This window comes from Artemia sp. Qi Xiang Cuo, chromosome 8 (assembly GCF_049724085.1).
Source record: "Artemia sp. Qi Xiang Cuo chromosome 8, ASM4972408v1, whole genome shotgun sequence".
Taxonomy (NCBI): Eukaryota; Metazoa; Arthropoda; class Branchiopoda; order Anostraca; family Artemiidae; genus Artemia; species Artemia sp. Qi Xiang Cuo.
The window spans coordinates 47253441-47272487 of record NC_142801.1 but is presented as its reverse complement, the minus strand read 5'-3'; the positions used below and the strand labels follow the sequence as shown (position 1 = coordinate 47272487).

At 38.4% G+C, this 19047-nt stretch overlaps 2 protein-coding genes across 2 annotated transcripts in view; one reads left to right on the top strand and one right to left on the bottom strand.

Annotated features, from left to right (window-relative positions):
- Positions 1 to 19047, top strand: part of PolH (DNA polymerase eta) — a 419141-nt gene that overhangs the window by 169452 nt on the left and 230642 nt on the right. The window lies entirely within an intron of this gene.
- LOC148949481 (uncharacterized) lies at positions 2489 to 9871 on the bottom strand. The gene is made up of 3 exons (XM_089093500.1): positions 9841 to 9871; positions 6452 to 6571; positions 2489 to 2995 (listed from the first exon to the last, which is right to left on the bottom strand). The coding sequence occupies exons 1-3, from the start codon at positions 9844 to 9846 to the stop codon at positions 2543 to 2545; spliced, it is 579 nt and encodes a 192-aa protein (XP_088949626.1). The 5' UTR covers positions 9847 to 9871; the 3' UTR covers positions 2489 to 2542.

Below are 19047 nucleotides of genomic sequence, written 5' to 3'. Positions count from 1 at the left end.
AAAAAAATGGTGTAGCAATTGATTCATTGGTGATATAAGTTCGCTGGTTTACTTTACCCAAGCGCATGGCATACGAAAAAAAGGGGTAGCAGATTTGTTGCTTTTCTATTCATTAAAATTTGGCTCGTATTATAAAATAAGTCCGATTTACTTTACCCAAGCGTGTGAAATAAGACCAGTTTCATTTATCCCAAATAAAAAATATATTCATATAATTGACATGCCCTGATGCTAATGTCCTTTAGGATAATAACCAGTTGTGTAAATTTTGTGCTAGCACGATTATGCTAATGAGGTAAGAATGGGCTCTAGAACCCTAACACTACTTCCCCTCATATACTTAATATTTTATGTTTGTAAGTTTTAATGTTGCTCCTTATTTTCAGTTAAAAAACTGTTTTTTTTTTATTTCTGATCGTTGTTTTTTAAATAATGCTGGGAAGTCCTTCACCCCCTTCTATTAAATTATCTTCCCCCTTGGAAAAATCCAACCGTAACAAGCGTCAACCCGACCCCTCCCCCACCTGAAAAAAATCCCCATGAGAACGTCTGATACTTCCCAGTAACCGATACTATATGTAAACAATGGGCAAATTTCATAACTTGCAGCCCTTCCCCCGGGGATTAGGTGGATTGTGTCATCCTCAAATACATAGTTATTAGATTTTTCGACTATGCTGAACAAAATGGCTATCTCAAAATTTTGGTCGGGTGAGTTCGGGAAAAGACTGAGCGTAGAAAGGGGCCTAGCTGCCCTCCAATTTTTTAGTCACTTAAAAAGGGCACTAAAACTTTTAATTTCCGTTCGAATTAGCCCTCTCGCGATATTCTAGGACCACGGGGTTGATACTAACACCCCCCCCCCCCCCAAAAAAAATTAATTAAACACGAATCATCCATGATCTTCCTTTTGCCAAAGAATGCAAAATTCCATATTATTGCAGATAGGAGCTTGAAACCTCTACAGTAGGGTTATCTGATTCGCTGAATTTGAATGTGTAATTCTATGACTTTTGGGGGTGTTTTCCGCTTTTTTGAAAATAAGACAAATTTTCTCAGGCTCGGAACTTTTGACTAAACTTGACTAAATTGATGGAACTTATATATTTGAAATCAGCATAAAAAAACAGATTCTGTTGATGTATCTATTGATATCAAAATTCCGTTTCTTAGTGTCGGTTACTATTGAGCCGGGTCGGTCCTTACTTAAAGTTCGTTACCACGAACTGTTTGACTGATAATTTAAGCATCTTAAATAAAATATTTTAACTAAAAATTAGCGAGTTCAGGTTGCAAGATTAAGTTTGAAAATTAATGTCAAAAAGACTGATTCGCATAGAGTAGGAATAAGTGAAGGTGAAGAGGTGATGTTATGAGAGAATGAGAGAATGAGATTTTATAAGTGATAATATAATTGATCAATTAGACTGCTTCAGTTACCTAGGTAGTATGACTAGTAAAGATGGTGGGTGCAGAGAAGATGCTAAAAGAAGAGTAGCAAAGGTCCAGGGTGTTTTTTGACAGCTGAAAAAACTTTGGAAGAATAACAAGATAAGGCTATGAACCAAGATTACAATATTGGAAGCTGCGGTGATGACAATGGTTAACGTGGGCGTTGCAAGTTATGGAGGAGGATTTGCTGTATGTTTATCGGAGAAACTTTCTGTGTGTGTTTTTTTTTGGTACCCGACTGACTCTCTGTATCTCAAACAGTAAACTGTACGCAAAATGTGATTCAATCCCTCTTTTTAGGGTTGTAATGATAGAAAGAATGAGATAGCTTGGACACTCTGTGGATGAATGTTGACAGGTTGGCAAAGAGTTTCCTTGGTGGCCAACCATCTAGAGCCAAACGAAAAGCTGGTCGTCCCCGAATGGGGTGGGAGAATGTCATAAGGAAAGATTTAAGGGAAATAGAAAATTCTTGGGAGGTTGTAAAGAGCGAGGCTTTGCATAGATTGGGATGGAGAAGGAGCATGCGTTGCTGTGTTTGTCTGAGGCGAATTCTTGATCCAGTGAACTAGTAATAGTAGTAGTAGTCTCATTATATTATAATGTATTTGTGCTATGGTTCACACATAACAGCTTATCGTAATGGTGAGTACCCTTTCAGACATTAAAAACACTGACCCTTACTTTTGGCAAGACGAAAATGAAAGAGGCAATATTTTGAAATAAAAAAGAATCTGTTAGCTTCTATTTCAAAAGTAACTTATCTCTGAATTTTTTTGGAGAATTTATTGGGAAGACAACATGATGAATCTTTTTCAACGTTCAAAATCGCCAAGTTATTTTACAATTACATGGAACGGGATGTAACCATAATATCAACTAAATCTTAAGCCACTATAGGCTCATGAGAGCCCTAGCTTTAATAAAAAAAAGCCAAGTTTAACTTGGAATCCATTTGAATCATTTTGTTTTTATGAAAATGAATATACTATAAAAAAAAAAGAATAAGATATCGATTTAAGACGAGATTCCTCAATGAAATAACTTTTATTCTAGTATAAAAATAACGAATAATAAATTCTATGAATATCTAGTATTTTGGCTCATAAGCAGGTGCTTTGTATGCAGGAGTTGGGTATGCTGGTGTCTTGTATTCTGGGGCAGGGTAGGCTGATGCTTTGTATTTTGGAGCTAGATATGCTGGTGTTTTGTATCCTGGAGCAGGGTAGGCTGGTGCTTTGTATACTGGTGCCTTGTATTCTGGAGCAGAGTATGCTGGGGCTTTGTATTCTGGAGCAGGATAGGCTGGTGCTTTGTATTCAGGGTATTTGGCTTCACCAGTGTATTGAACATCAGCGTTGTATCCACTGTAGGCATCAGCAGTATAGATTACGGTCTGGACGCGACCGTCCGTGAGGAGAACGCGGTAACTTCCCTTGGTGTATCCTTTGTCGTCTGTGACCTGCTCATGTGCGTAGTCATTGTAGGTGTAGTCATCCTTTACGGCCCAGGCAAATTGATATGGGGCGTAGTCGTATTTGTACTGCAAAGAAAGGTTAGGTGATTTACGTTTCAGATACTATTGTAAACCTAATAATAGAGGGGTTTCAAGTTAAATAAAAAAAAAATAATGCCTGTAGAATGCGTTCGATTCACATTGCTATTTATGACAATTTGCCGTAAGGCATTTAGACACATTAATTTCTGTTAATTCTCAAATCAAATTTACACCCTTTATAGTAATGGCTTCGATGCATGGGCGAAGCTAATACGTTACTTACTAAGGTCTGAAACTTAGAAAAGGTTGTTGAATAGTCATTCTACGATTAAATATTTGTCTATCATACGATTAAACATTATACGATTAAACATTTGTCTTTTGTCGATCATTGTGTGTATCATTTATCTATCATTTTGCAAGGCTCGTATCCTAACCTTAGCCCTATGTTTTGCTACGCCATTGCTTCAGTGATGTTAATGCTAGTTTTAACCAAACAAAAGTATGTACATTTTTATAATATGAAAAATATGTGAAACTCAGTACATCAGTTGAATCGTTCAAACGACAAATCAATTATGTATATCGCACGTATTTTCGGTTTTAATCTTTACGGAATTTACAATCAACCATGAAGGTTTACAAAGAAATTTCCTAATAACAAGGATAATCACCACACAACCTACACCTACGCAATGAAAATTTATTTTTTTAGGCGAAGGGGTAGTCAAAATGAAAAATAAAATTTGAAAAATAATGGAAACTGTGGTATTTTGAGAAAGGACAATCTTTCTTGCAAATCCAATTATAAATATGAAATATGTCATTGTTTCCTCCCCAATGTATAGAGAAGTTTGGAATCCCCGCAGCCTGGTCTTGCACTACGCAACATGAAACCACCAAGTCTACCAAATATCCACACACGTGATATGTGCACCCCTCCCCGAGGAAAGAGCTCATCATCGGCTTGGCACCCTCGCTGTACGAATTAAAATGGTGCAAAGCAAAGCAGTGCAAGAATTCCAGTGTGGAAAACGACTGATTGTAGGTGTATAATCAAACAGTTCGTGGTAACGAACTGTAAGTAAGGAGCGACCCGGCTCAATTGTAACCGAAACTCTAGAACACGGATTTTTGACACCAATAGATCTATCAAAAGAATCAGATATCAATGCTGATTTCAAATATATAACTTTCATCAAGTTTAGTGCCACTCATCAAAAGTTAAGTGCCTGAAAAAATTTGGCTGATTTTCAAAAAAAGGGGGAAAGACCCCCTAAAAGTTATAGAACCTTAATAAAAATCACACCATCATATTCAGCGTATCAGAGAACCCTACTGTAGAGGTTTCAAGCTCCTATCTACAAAAATGTGGAATTTTACATTTTTTGGCAGAAGAAAGATCACGGAGGCGTGTTGATTTGTTTATGTGTTTGTGTTTTGTTTGTTTTTTCCCAGGGTTAATCGTATCGACCTATAGGTTCTAGAATATCGTGGGAGGGCTCATTCGAATTGAAATTGAAAGTTCTAATGCTCTTTTTGACTTACAAAAAAATGGAGGGCAACTAGGCCCCCTCCCACGCTTAATTTTTTCCCAAAGTCACCTGATCAAAATTTTGAGATAGCCATTTTGTTCGGCATGGTCGAAAATATGATAAATATGTCTTTTAGGATGACTTAACCCCCCGAAGTTCCCAGAGGGAGGGCTAAAATTTATGAACTTTACCCAGTGTTAACATATTGTATTGGTTATTGGGAAGTACACAGAAGTTTTCAGGAGGTTTTTTTCTGGTAGTGGGAGGGAAGGGTGGGTCGGTGGTTATGTTGGAGGATCTGTTCATGAAGGAAGTTTTCATGGGGGAAGGGAAATTGCCATGAAGGGGGCGCCGGACTTGCCAGCATTATTTAATGGTTATTGCGAAGTATACAACCATTTTCAGGAAGGATTTTTTCTGGAGGGGGGGGGGCTAGAGGAGGGGGTTACTCTGGAGAATATTTCCGTGGAGGATGTTTCTTTGGGGTAAGGGACATTTCTATGTAGGGGGCGCCGGATTTCCAAGCATTATTAAAAAAACGATCAGAAATTAAATAAAAAAAAACAAGTTTTTTCAACTGAAATGTAAGAAGGAATATTAGAACTTAAAACGAACAGAAATTATAACGTATGTGAGGGGGTTCTCCCCCAAGTCAATACCTCGCTCTTTACGCTACAGTTTTTTTTTAGTGCTTTCAAAAGAGCTATCTATTCTAATTAAACGGCCTTTGTGATTCGGGGGTTTGTGAATCGAATTTTTTTTAACTTTTAACGTAAAGAGCGTGGTATTGACTAAGGGGAGAACCCCTTCATATACGTAATAACATATACGTAATAAAAAAACAATAAAAAACAAACGATATGGCTCAATAGTAATCGAAACTTTTAAAAACGGAATTTTGATGTCAATAAATGTATCAAAAGAATGTGTTTATAATTCTGATCCTAAATATATAAATTTTATAAAGTTTATTATTACTCATCAAATGATACGAGCCTGAGAAAATTTACTAGATTTTTTAAAGAGGGGGGAAACATCCCCTACAAGTAAAAGAATTTTAATGAAAATCACACCGTCAGATTCAGCGTATCAGAAAACCCTATTACATAGGTTTCAAGCTCATATCTGCAAAAATCTGCAACTTTGTATTTTTTGCCAGAAGAAAAATATACGAATATAGAAGTTAGTTACGTAAGTTAATTTGTAAAGACATCCATTTAGCAAAAGAAAAGTAGAATTTTTATGCAAATAAAAGCTGCATTAACTAAAAAACGATCAGAAATTTAATAAAAAAAACAAGTTTTTTAAACTGAAAGTAAGGAGCGACATTAAAACTTAAAACGAACAGAAATTATTCCGTATATGAAAGCGGCTGTCCCCTCCTCACCGCCTCGCTCTTTACGCTAAAGTTTGACTCTGTCTCACAACTTTATTTTTTAAAACAATAAAAAACTTTAGCGTAAAGAGCGAGGCGTTGAGGAGGGGACAGCCCCTTTCATATACGGAATAATTTCTGTTCGTTTTAAGTTTTAATGTCGCTCCTTACTTTCAGTTTAAAAAACTTGTTTTTTTTTATTTAATATAAGTTAAGCACACTTACTTTGGTATCGAACATCTTTGGCACATTATATATTGATATTAGATGGCAGGTATTCGAATATTCGAAATGAGGAGTTGCTTTATCTATTATATTTTGATACCATACCTATTTGATTTATTCTGAATTTGATTCGAGACTTTTATTAAATGAAACAAGACTTAAATTGACTTATTTTCTGTGTATGTATTTTGAAAGAAAGACTAATCAGTAATTTTTTCTTTTACTCCACTTGTCTAGCAACTCAATTTCTTTAAAGTTCTCAAATAAGCTCAGTATTCTCGTACTATTTAGTAGTTTCATTATTATCCCTTTAAATGGTCTTTTAATATTGTTGAACTTATAAACAGAGGGAAAATCCAAACTTACGTCTGCTGCTTTGTATGATGGCTTATATTCAGCTGCCTTGTATTCAGGTTTATATTCCGGCTTTGGGTAGTCCTGAGGTGCAGCAAATGCAGCAGCAATCACAGCACAAGCGACGAATCCCTGAAATTCATAAGTGGAGTGTGAAACCAAATATGTGTGAAATACTAATCTTAGATTGACTTTAGATTTGAAATTTGGAAGAAAATGATTAATAAATTAAGATAATGTGTATTTAAACCGAAGAAACAGCCATATGCAGAAATAATATGAATTTACTTCAGCGATCTCTACTCTTCCAAACTCCTATCCCAAAGAAAACCAATAAATTAATTACATAGATGGAACACTTCAATAAATCAATAAACAAAGCTTTCTTTTAACACATTTTCAAGATAACTCGCTGTTCTACAGATAGATTGTGCAGACGTACTTTTTAAGACATTTGGAATGGAAGTATCAACTCAACTTTCGCAAAAAACTTTCGCACAAGCAATGCACCAAATCATCCTTTTCATCTCTACAAGCTGGGCAAGTTTACCTGCCGTCTTCAAAAATTCTTTCTGTTGCGAACCTTTCAAGTTTTGCACTAATTGGAAGGCAATTACCCCTAAGCTCAATCCAATAAGGGATATATCTAGGTGGTAAATTCACCTTTAGGTGGAACTCCTGCCCATAAACTATCTTAATATCATAATAAAATTTTAACGTTCCCAAGTGTTTTTCCCCTCCACTCCATTTCTGGATTATTTGATTTTCTAGCACAATTTTAATCTCTGTTTAGGATTCGTACGAGATCATGAATTAAATATATTACGGAAATTAGCAGAAGTTATATAATTGAAATTGCAACCACCCAAACGAGAGCAGTGTGTTGGGCAGGCACGTACGAACCTTTTCACTTATTCAATTTACGTCAATATATCTTATTTATTCCAATTTCATGGTTCATTTAAAACTTTATTTAAACCATAGACAGAATTTAGCTGATAGAGGGAGGGGGTAAATAAAATCTCCCGTGCAGTATGCCGAGAACGACATTTGAACTTGCCTGTCTAACCTTTAGCCTACTTTAATTTTGTTAAAAACTAAAAAGTACAGGCCGTATCTTCAGTTATTCTTTTTATTAAACGAAAAAAAAAACAAAAATTTTTTCACCTAAAGGTAACAAGCAACATAAACAATTTAAAGGACCAGAGATTATTCTCTGTATGAGGTGGGCTTCCCCTTCCTCAACTCTCGCTCTTTACGCTAATTTCTTAAAGTTCTTTATTAATACTTCTCATTCAAATTCAATAATCCTTGTGTTGCAGCAGTTTTTCTTAAAAGATTGTGACAGCAAGTCAAACTTTAACATAAAGAGCGAGGGCTGAGGAAGAGGCAGCCCCCTAGTATACGGAATAATTTCTGTTCTTTTTAAGTTTAAATGTTGTTCCTTCGGTTGAAAAAAAACAACTCTTCTTTTATTTAATTTATGACCGTTTTTCAAGTCATTCCATGAAATCTCCTTTCGTACCATTTTCGGTATAAAATTTCCCTTTGAAACTTGACCCCCAAGTTAATTATCTCCCTGGACCCCTCCCCCCCCCCGGCAGGAAATTCCGCCCTGAAAGCATTTGCGTATATTTCCCAACAACAATTGCTATATGTGAATAATGGACAAATTGTGTAACTTACAGTCTTTTTCCTCAGTGAGTATAGGGGTCATGTTATCCCCAAATGTATATTTATTGGACTTTTCAACTAAGCTGAACCAAATGGCTATCTCAAAATTTTGATCGGGTGTCTTTAAGGATAAAATGGGGGATACTTGCCCTCCAATCTGTTCTGTCACTTGAGAACGATTCTAGAACTTTTGATTTACATTCGAGTGAGCCCTCTCCCAAGCTTCTAGGACTGTTAGTTCGATACGATCACCCCTGAAGGAAAACACGCATGCGTGATCTTTTTTCTGGCAAAACATAAATAAGATTCCACATGTTCGTAGGTAGGAACTTATATCCCTACAGTAGGGTCATCTTATATGCTGAATCTGATTTTGTGAATTTTCGTTAAGACTGCTCGACTTTTTGGGGAAAATTTCCTCCTTTTTCGAAAATCAGGCTATTTTTCTCAGGCTCGTAGTCTTTGATAGGTAACATTAAACTCAATGAGATTTATATGTCTGGAATCAGCATAAAAACCAATTCTTTTGATATATTTATTGTTATTAAAAGTCGTGTTTTAGTGTTGGTTGCTATTGAGCCGAGACTCTCCTTACTTACAGTTGTTACAACGAACTGTTTGACAGAGAAACATTGTAAGAAGTATTTAAACATTAAGTTGAAAGAAATGGCACATACAAAAGATTTGAATTTTGTACTTCTAACTTTAAGCATTATTGCGACTAGCAATAGTTAGGAACAGGGCGTATATGGGATTTTCGTCCATAGGGGGGGGGGGTACGAAAAAATGTTGTTCGAGGGTTGCTACCAAAAGGATTTTTGTTTTAATGGGAGGGATAAGGTCTTTCGAAACCAACATACGAGTCGAAGAATTTATTTTTCTTTTTGAAAAGAAGTAATGCTTTTACCCGCATTTTTACAACCAGTTTAAGAGTTGGAAATTTTTTTTGCTGAAGGAGGGGGGTCCAAACTCCATAACCCTCTCGCCCTGGATTAAGATGGTTATGAATTAAGTTTTCCTTGGCAGTATTATTAGTAAAGATGGTGGAATCAGTAAAGATGTTAGAAGTACACTAGCCAAGGCTCAGGGTGTTTTTTCACAGTTGAAAAAAGTTTGGAAGAATAGGAAGACAAGTCTGCGAAGCAAGATTAGAATACCGGAAGCTGCAGTGATGACATAGGTCAAATATAATTCTGAAGCATGGATGCTCCGAAAAACGAAGGAAGATTTGCTAGATGTCTTACAGAGATATTGCCTACGGATTGTTTTGGGTACCCGTTTGACTGACAGTATTTCAAACAGTAGGCTCTACGAAAAGTGTGGTTCAATCCCGCTTTCTAGGGCTATAATGAGTGCAAGGTTGAGGTGGCTAGGATACGTTCTGCGGATGAATGATGGCAGATTGTCCTTTTAAGCCAGCCGTCTAGGGCTAAATGGAAAGCAGGTAGTCGGTAGTCAGGGGGGGATGATGTCGTAAAGATAGATTTAAAGGAAATGGGAACTTCTTGGGAGGTGTAAAGAGGGAGGCATTCAATAGATTAGTATTGAAAGGAGCGTACGTAGCTGTGTTGGCCTTAGGGGCTTGGTGCTGTGGTGATTTGTAGTAGTAGTATTAGTAGCAGTTTATAATACTATGGAAGTATTGTAAATAGTGTACTACTGTGGTATTTCATGTCCTAATACTGAAAAATTGCTTAAAGAAATGAAAATATAAACATGGGACCTACTTTCATTTTTTTCTTTTTGGTCTTGTGAGTAATAGTCTTAAAATACAACTGATAGCAAAAATGAATGTTTAGGATGTTATTTATGGTTTAAATTCAGAAAGAAAAAAGTGACCACACCCTCCCGGCACTTTTAGCCACCTTGGATTTACAAATGCTTAGTTCCTTAACCTACACCGATTTGTGGTTTAACTATGGAATCTGTGTTAATCATTATCTAATCCCGCGAACATGTGTGTGCAAACCAATGCAAATATTGTAAAGGCTGCAGTAAAACCTGCCTAAAATGGACCCGGCATTTAGCGTAATTAGTTAAAAAAAACGAAGTATTTCTGAGAGAAGTAAAGAGCGAAGTTGAAACTAATACGAACAAAAATTATTACTTCATAGCCTATTTAACATATATCAATAAAATTAGTGAAAATAAATCAACTGGTGATATTCCCCTATGTTCGTAGGATTACAAAAAACTAGCAAAACAACCAAACATACCGAAAACAACTATACACCGATACAGCATACAGCCCTTTCCCCGAGGACTATGGACGGTTATATCATCACCAAAACCTTAGATATTAGACCTTTGAATTATGTTGGACAAAATGACTTACTTGACTTACTTTGACTTAAAGCTCTTGCTCGGCAGCGTCGCCAGCGTAGAGGGAACCAGACATCAGCGCTGTCAGTCGTCTCCAGAGTGGCCTGTTTTTTGCCAGGGTAGGTTCTTCACTGGGGTCAATGCCCCATGCCGTGAGTCAATCCTGGAAGATACCCACCCATCTCGGTCGGGGCCTATATCTAACGCGCCGCCTGTTGTTCTTAGGGTGATCGAAGTTAAATATAACTCTAGCAGGTTTATCATTAGTTAGATGAATCAAACGACCACGACAATAGAATAAACAGAACTCGGGTGGTTTAAAGCGAGATATTTACTTGAAGGATCAGAGGATATCCTTATTCCATATCCTCTCGAGCAATATAACATGTTCAGTTTCGTGGAGGTGTTTTGTCTGGACAGCATCTACCTTCATGATCTGCGACTGCGTTAAAGGCCAAGTCTCTGACGAGTACAACACGACACTTACTACCGAGGCAGAGTAGATGCAAGCTTTCGCGAGACCGCTGATTTGGGGTTTGTGAAATATTGTTCTCAGTAAGCGGCCGAAAACGGCGTTCGCCTTTGCCACCCTTGCTGATATCTCTGCATCTAGATTTCCGTTTGAGCAAACAATTGAACCAGGGTAGGTGAACTACTTGACTATCTCAACATCTTGGCCAGATACTTCTATAGTTGTCAGGGGGCTGCATGGTGTCTTGTCCACAGGTAATATTTTGGTCTTGGTTCAGTTTACATTTAAACCAAGTTTTCTTGCAACAGATGCAAGCGTTTCCAGTGCAGTTTTGATATCATTGAGATTTTCACATACCAATGCAACATCGTCAGTAAAGTCGACATCTAACAGAACTCTTCGTGCAAAATCGTTGCCAAACAGTTGCACCGACAGTGTTCTGTTGAAAACGTGATCCATGACACAGTTGAAGAGTTCAGGAGCAGCAGTACAGTTCTGCTAAACACAATGTCTAATTTGAAAAACTGATGAGAGCGGGCCATTTACAAGAACAGCACTTTCGGTCTTATTGTGTAGTTCTTTGAACAGATTGACAATTTTCTTAGGTACACCAGCAGATTGAAGGATCAACCATAGTGACTGTCTGTCGACAGTGTCGAAAGCAGATCGAAATTGACGAAGGCAATGTATGCCTTCCCTTCATATTCTAGAATTTTCTCTATCAGCTGTCTAATTGTATGGATTTGCTCAGTAGTGGGCCTACCCGGCATGAATCCAGCTTGCTGGTGGCGACGAAGGGGATGGAGGTACTTTGTTGCCCGCTTGAGGAGCGGCATGGTGAAGAGTTTGCCGGGTACCGACAGCAGAGTTATTCCACGATAGTTATTACATTCTGCTTTACTTCCTTTCCTCTTGTAGACTGGCACAAGTAAGCCAGTCTTTCAGTCTGATGGTATTATTTCAGAGTGCCACACAGTATTAAACAGCATTTGTAGCCAGAGGGTCATGAATGAATCGCCATTTTTAAGGAGTCCATATGTATGGCCACATATTCCAGGCGCTTTGTTGTTCTTCAACTTTCGTGCTGCTGCTTTAATTTCTTCTGCTGTAAATTCAGTGCCATCGGGGGCAGGTGTAGCATTCTCAGCCGCAGCAGTAATCTCGTCGTCAATTTGGTCAGGTGGGTCTGAGTTCAGTAGCTTCTTGAAGTGTTGCTCCCACTGGCGAAGGCACTGTGATTTGTCGTAAATATTTTCGCCACTGGCGTTACGGAGATACGATGCAGTTTGAGTGTATTGACATGAGAGCTCACAGAGGATCTTATATTTGGCTCCAATGTCCTTTTTTTTGGCGGCCTCTTGGAGCTCACATGCTTTTTTTTCAATAAAGGTCTTATGGCCTTTGTGCAGCATGATGTTATGCTATGTATTTAATTGCCTATACGCTGTCATGTCCCCGCGAAGGCGGGCTTCCCGTCTGCAATCAATAATGGTGAGGGACTCGTTGCTGATCAAGTCTTTGTTCTTACGCTGTTTCATTCCAGCAACCCTACTTGCAGCTGCAAGAGCATTCTATTTGAAGACCATCCACACACCTTCACTATCATCGCATTGCGTAAGAACCTCAAATCTGTTGGATATTTCGACCTGATACTGCTTAGCCAAAGCGGTGTCTTGCTGGATACAGTAGGTATCAATTTTCCGAGGTTTCTGGCTGGCTTTTGTAGCTTTCGGGCGAAGCCGGATTTTCGCTCCAACAAGACGATGATCGGTGTTCCCAAATTCGGTACCTCGGTAGGTGCGACAACTCGGCAGAGAAGAAAGCCGTTGCCGGGTGATTATAATGTAGTCGAGCATCTTACTCGTTGATCCATCATTATTATACCAGGTGTACTTGGCTATATTGGGTCTCTGAAACCATGTGTTTGCAATGGTAAGATTGTGGGCGAGACAGCAGTTGAGCATTCTCTCTCCATTGTCGTTTAGGCCATCTATTGTTACGGGTCCAACAGTGAAATCCCACAGGCCAGACTCATTTGAAATGCTAGCATTCATATCTCCTAGAAGGACAAGGTAGTCATGGGGAGGTACTGACGAGAGCTCAGAGCTTAAAAGGGTATAGAAGTCATCCTTTTCTTCTTCCTGGGCTTCATTTGTGGGGGCATAACAGGTGATTATGGTTATTTTTCCATGTTTACCATAGAGCCTTGCTCTCAGGAGCCTGGGTGTAACTGGTGTGAATGACAGGAGGGCCTTGCATGCTGTACTGTTTAGTACTAGGCCAACGCCTCTTCGTTTCTGGTGACCACCAGACCAAAGTAGTGTGCGCCCTACACCAATGTATTCCTCACCATCACCAGATAGATGTGTTTCAGTGATTCCAGCAATTGTAACTTTATAGTTCTTTAGTTCTCTGGCTAATAGAAGCTTTGAACCGGGTTGGTTCAGTGTCAAAACATTCCAGGTGGCCACATTGATGCCACCTTGGTCAGCAATATTCAGATTGAATTGTCCGTGGGCGGTCCGAGGTCGAGACGGGGTTTGAGATGATATATCCGAGGCTGAGTTTCTGGTTCCATTCGTAGCAATAGAAGTTTCAGGAGGAGGGCTGCCAACCCAATCGTCCCTAGATGCATTTGGTTCTCTGGTGGCTAGCCAGGTATCCAGAGGCACGTGGAGGTCGTTCTTCATGCGCCAATTTGCTTGGGAACTAACTCCGGACGAGCATTTTTATTGAACGACTTTGGCGAGAGGCGGCCTTAAAGACGGGACTAGTTGCCCCCCAATCTTTTTGGTCACTTAAAAAGGGCACTAACACATATAATTTTCGTTCGAGTGAGCTATTACACATCTCTATGATGTTTTGGTCACTCCCTAGCGAAATTAAACTTCGGAAGGGGCTCATTCAATTGGAAACTGAAAGTCTTGGTGTCCTTTTTCAGAATAAAAATGATTGGAAGGCAACAAGCCCCCCTCCCTTGCCTTTTTTTTATATAAATCTTAATCTTAGTCCTTGTTGATTGCAAATTTAGAGAACCTCCTGAAACTTTTAATTTGGCTTTTAAGGAGCATATTTTTTATCCCTCGAACCCTTTTGTAGAGCTCGAGGACGCTTCAGCTGTATCTATAGGCAGGGGTATTGCAAAGTAGGCCAGGGAAGCCAAAGAAAATAAATACATATATTCCTTTAAATATTAATTCGCCTTATGGTAAAATATTAAAAAGTAAAACTATCACTAAATCACCTCAGTCCAAGAAATATCCCAGCGAATCATTAAAGCTCTGTTGGCAAATGAGAAAGTACTTTGGATGCCAACAAGAAAGTTATGTGACTAAGATATAAATCTTAGTCACACAAGAAGAGCCAGGAGAGAGACTAATGGACCTGAACGTCTCTGACTCATTGCTCTGGGCACTCCCTAGCCCTGCTAGAAAAAAAAGAAAAAAAAGAAAAAGGAGACAGATCAGTGCCACCCTTGCAAAAAAGTGTTGTTCAAGGAGGGGGACTGTAATGTCACTTTACAAGGTTTTCGACCATGTTGATGCCAATGGTAAAATTTTCATGTTGATCTGACGTCATTATCGAGAGTTTTCAGGCTTTACTTAGAAATCACCATAAATTTTTTTTCGCAATAAACTTTTCAAACTGCTCGTGGCAACAAACTGTAAGTAAGGAGGGACCCGGCTCAATAGTAACCGAAACTCTAGAAATCGGAATTTTTATACAAATAGATACATCAAAAGAATCGGCTTTTTATGCTGATTTTAAATAGATATTAATTTCATTAAGTTTAGTCTTAATCATCAAACGAGCCTAAGGAAAATTGCCTGATTTTTAAAAAAAGGGGGGAATACCCCTTAAAAGTCATATATTCCTAATGAAAATCACACCATAAGATTCAGCGTATCAGAGGACCCTAATGTGTAGGTTTTAAGCTCCTATCTGCAAAAATACGGAATTTTGTATATTTTACCAGAAGAAAGATCACGAATGCCTGTTTATTTTGGGTGATCGTTTCGTTCCAGTGGTCCTATAATATCGGGAAAGGGCTCATTTGAACGGAAATTAAAAGTTCTAGTGTCCTTTTTAAGTGACCGAAAAAAATCGGTGGAAAACTAGGCCCCCTCCCACACCTCTTTTTTCTCAAAATCGTCTGATCAAAATTTTGAGAATAGCCATTTTGTTCAGCATAGTTGAAGGGCGAAATAACTAAGCCTTTGGAGATATCATGACCCCCCCCCCCGCCACTGGGAAAAGGTCTTTAAGTTACAAAACTTAGCCATTGTTTACTGTTGTTTTCTGTTGGTGGGATTTTCCACGGGGATTATTTTCCATGGGGAGGTAAGTTTCCAGGGCGTGAATTTTTTAGGGGAAATTTTACATTGTGGAAATTTGTCAGAAAATCTATTGAAATGAATTGATATATCTATTGATATAAAAATTCCCTTTTTAAGAGTTTCGGTTACTATTGAGCCGTGTCGCTCCGCTAAGTCGAATCTTTGAAGCCGAATTCCGTTTTTTAGAGTTTTGATTAGTTTTGAGCTGTGTCGCTCCTTACTTAAAGTTCGTTACCACGAACTGTTTGATGAATCAAATGATGTTTTTGAACAAATAGACTTATAAGAGATATGTCGTAATCAAGCCCCTCTGTTAAAAAAAAGGAGTTATAATTTATCTGCTGCTACCTACAGCCAAATTAATACCGGCTCATGTGACAACACTGCTACAACTAACCAAATTATTACCGGCTCATCCTTATGGAATGCTGCTATATCGAGCCAAATTATAACCAACTCATCTGACAACCTTGCAACAACAGTGCCTGCACTACCTATTTGATTTAAAACAACGTTACCTTAATTGATAGTTGACAAATGTTGCGTTCCACTATTTGAAGGGTCTGAAAAGTCTTCTAGATCTTGCACTTTACTGGTAAATAAATGGCTTGTTCGTGGGGTGTCCGATAAATCTCCTAAAGATGAGTTCGTCTTGAATTGGCTTTTTTTTCGGTTGACAGATGAATCGTTGGCTTGTTGGTGGGGTGTCCAATGAAGCACCGATCGATGGCGTCGATGTTGAATCGTCTTGCAGCAGGGTCGACATATGTATCGCTTGAAGATGAACTAGCATTAATTTTCTAGTTGTTGCAGCAGTGCTTAAAGATGAGGCGGTATTAATTTGGCTAGTTGTGGTAGTATTGTTTAAATATAAGCCGGTAATAATTTGGCTAGATGTAGCAGTATTGCTTAAAGCTGAGCTACCAATAATTTGGCTAGTTGTAGCAGGGTTGTCAGTTGAGCCGGCAAGCGCATAGTGTGTTTTAATGCATTCGGAATCCCTCACAACATTTCCTTAGAGTGTTACCTTGATAGCCTAAGCCTTTTCGGAGATCCAGGGTTAAACCTCTTTTCCCAATAAAAATATGGTATGTTAACAATGGGAAACTTGCATAACTTACAGCCCTTGCTCGGAGACTTTAGAGGGGGGTTGTCAATCCCTGAGTTATAGTAATTTGACTTTTTGCTGTTTTTAACAAAACGACTATGTCAAAATTTTGATGGGATGCATCTAGGAAAAAAGGCACGGAAGGGCGGCTGGTAGCTTTCCGATCACTTTTGAAGTAGTCACAGTCGCAGTCACAACTAGTCGTGTTTGCAACAGTAGTACTTGTAGTAGTGGCCCTAAAAGTCCCAAGTTAATACCCTTACCTGTTCCTAAGATATTACAGATACGCCTTTTTAATGTTGGATGCAGGTAGTCTCTTTTGATTTAGCTCAATATACCCCTTAACATTCCCCAAAACTTCACCTTTATACCATTAGTCTATTCGAACACACCTAGGCCAAGAATTTTTCCCTTTCTAAATGATAAATCCCACATCAGAGGCAACGCTATAGCGTTGCCAATAGTAAAGGCCATACGGCTCCTATGTTTTATTATTATTTTTTTTCCAGAGGCACTTCATATGTAAGGGGTCGTCGTAGAAACTTCAAAAGGGGCTCATTCGATTGGAAATCGAGAGTTCTAGTGTCCTTTTTAAGGGTCAAAAGTAATTGGAAGGCAACTAACACCCTTCCACGCCCACCATTTCCCCAAACACATCAAGTAGTTGATTTCTAGATATAAATTATGTTTTTGAGGAGGACGCTCCCCCAACAGCGCTCAGGGCAAGGGTTTTAAGTTATGCCCTGGGGGCATATAAGCTTTTTATAGAAAGCTTTATCGTAGAAACTTCAAAAAGGGCTCATTCAATTGGAAATTCTAAGGGCTAGTGCACTTTTTAATATTCGAAAGTGATTGGAGGCAACTAACCCCCCTCTCACGCCCACCTTTTCCCCAAACACATCCAATCAAAATTTCGAGATAGCCATTTTGTTCAACGTAGTTTAAAATTCTGGAAATTAGGTCTTTGAGGATGACGATCCCCACAGCCTTAAGGACAAGGGTTGTAAGTTATGCCCTGGGGGCATATAAGGTTTTTATAGAGAGTGTTATCGTAGAAACTTCAAAAAGAGCTCATTCAATTGAAAATTTAAATGGCTAGTGTCCTTTTTAATAGTCGAAGATTGGAAGGCAACTAACACCCCTTCCATGCCCACCGTTTCCCCAAACACATCCAATCTAAATTTTGAGATAACCGTTTTGTTCAACGCCGTGGTAAGTTCTAGAAATTATATCTTTGAGCAGGGCACTCCGTCCACAGTCTTCAGGCCAAGGGTTATAAGTTATGCCCTGGGGTTCTTATATGGTTCTAATGGAAGGAAAGCTCGTATAAACTTCACAGAGGGCTCATTTGATTGGAAATTGAAAGTCCTAGTTCAAATTTTAAGCGTCAAAAGATCTCTGTGGGTACCTAGCCCCCCCCCCCGCACTTTTTTCCCAAATGCATCCGATCAAAATTTTGAGATAGCTATTTTGTTAAAAATAGTTCAAAGATCATATAAAAAAAACTCCATTGTCCACACAACCCCCGGGGCCCGAGGGCAGGCGTTGTAAGTTATGCCCTGGGGTAATATATAGTTCTTATGGAAGGGATGCTCGCAAAAACTTCAGAGAGGACTCATTTGATTGGAAATAGAAAGTTCTTGTTCGATTTCTGAGAGTCGAAAGAGATTGGAGGGCAACTAGCCCCCCCACGCCCCTTTTCTCCCGAATGCATTAGATAAAAATTTTGAGATAGCCTTTAAGTAAAAAATTTTTTCAAAAGTCAGATAATAAAAACTCAGGTGTCGACACCCCCCCCCCCAGGACACGGGGGTAAGCTTTTTAAGTTATGCCCTGGGGTATATATGTTTCTTATGAAAGGAATGCTCGCATAAACTTCAGAGAGGGCTCAATTGGTTGGAAATTGAAAGTTTGAGTTCACTTTTTAATAGTCAAAAGAGATCCGAGGGCAACTAGGCCCTCACCCCACGCCTTCTTTCTCCAAACCTATCTGATTAAAATTTTGAGATAGACATTTTGTTAAAAAAAAAAGTTTCAAAGGTCGAATAAGAAAAACTCCGGTTACAATACAACCCCCAGGGCCCGGGGGATGGCGTTCTAAGTTTTGCCCTAAAGGCATGTATGGTTCTTATGAAAGGGATGCTCGTTTAAACTTCATAGAGGACTCATTTGATTGGAAATTGAAAGTTTAAGTTCACTTTTTAAGAGTCAAGAGATTTAAGGGCAACTAGCCCCCCCCCCTCACGTCTTTTTTTCCCCAAACCCATCCGCTAAAAATTTTGAGATAGCCAGTTTTTTAAAAATAGTTCAAAAAGTAGATAACAATTTCAGTTAGTTATTAATATTATTAATTAAAAAAAAAACTTGCATAAAAAGAAGTTTTCTAAGAAAAATAAACAGCCATATTGAACTCAGGTCCAACAGAAATTAATTCGTATTTAGTTAAAACTCAAAAAGACCAGAAATTACTGTTAAAGAATAAACGAAACTCCAAACGAACAGAAATTAAAATTAAGTATCTTACAAACATAAAGATAACAGATGCAAACATAAATGAATGAATAAATCTTATATACTTCAATATTTTTTTAGTAAAACAACTGATGACGGTCACTGCATATGTGACCGAAATATCTGGTATTTTTGTGAATTTCTATCACTGTTATTATCATCACTGTCTATTAAAATGATTTTA

Excerpts from the sequence above, each read along its gene's own strand:
- LOC148949481 (XM_089093500.1), bottom strand. Across the intron at positions 2,996-6,451 it reads CATCATACAAAGCAGCAGAC|TACAAATACGACTACGCCCC; the intron begins GTAAGTTTGGAT and ends CTTTCTTTGCAG.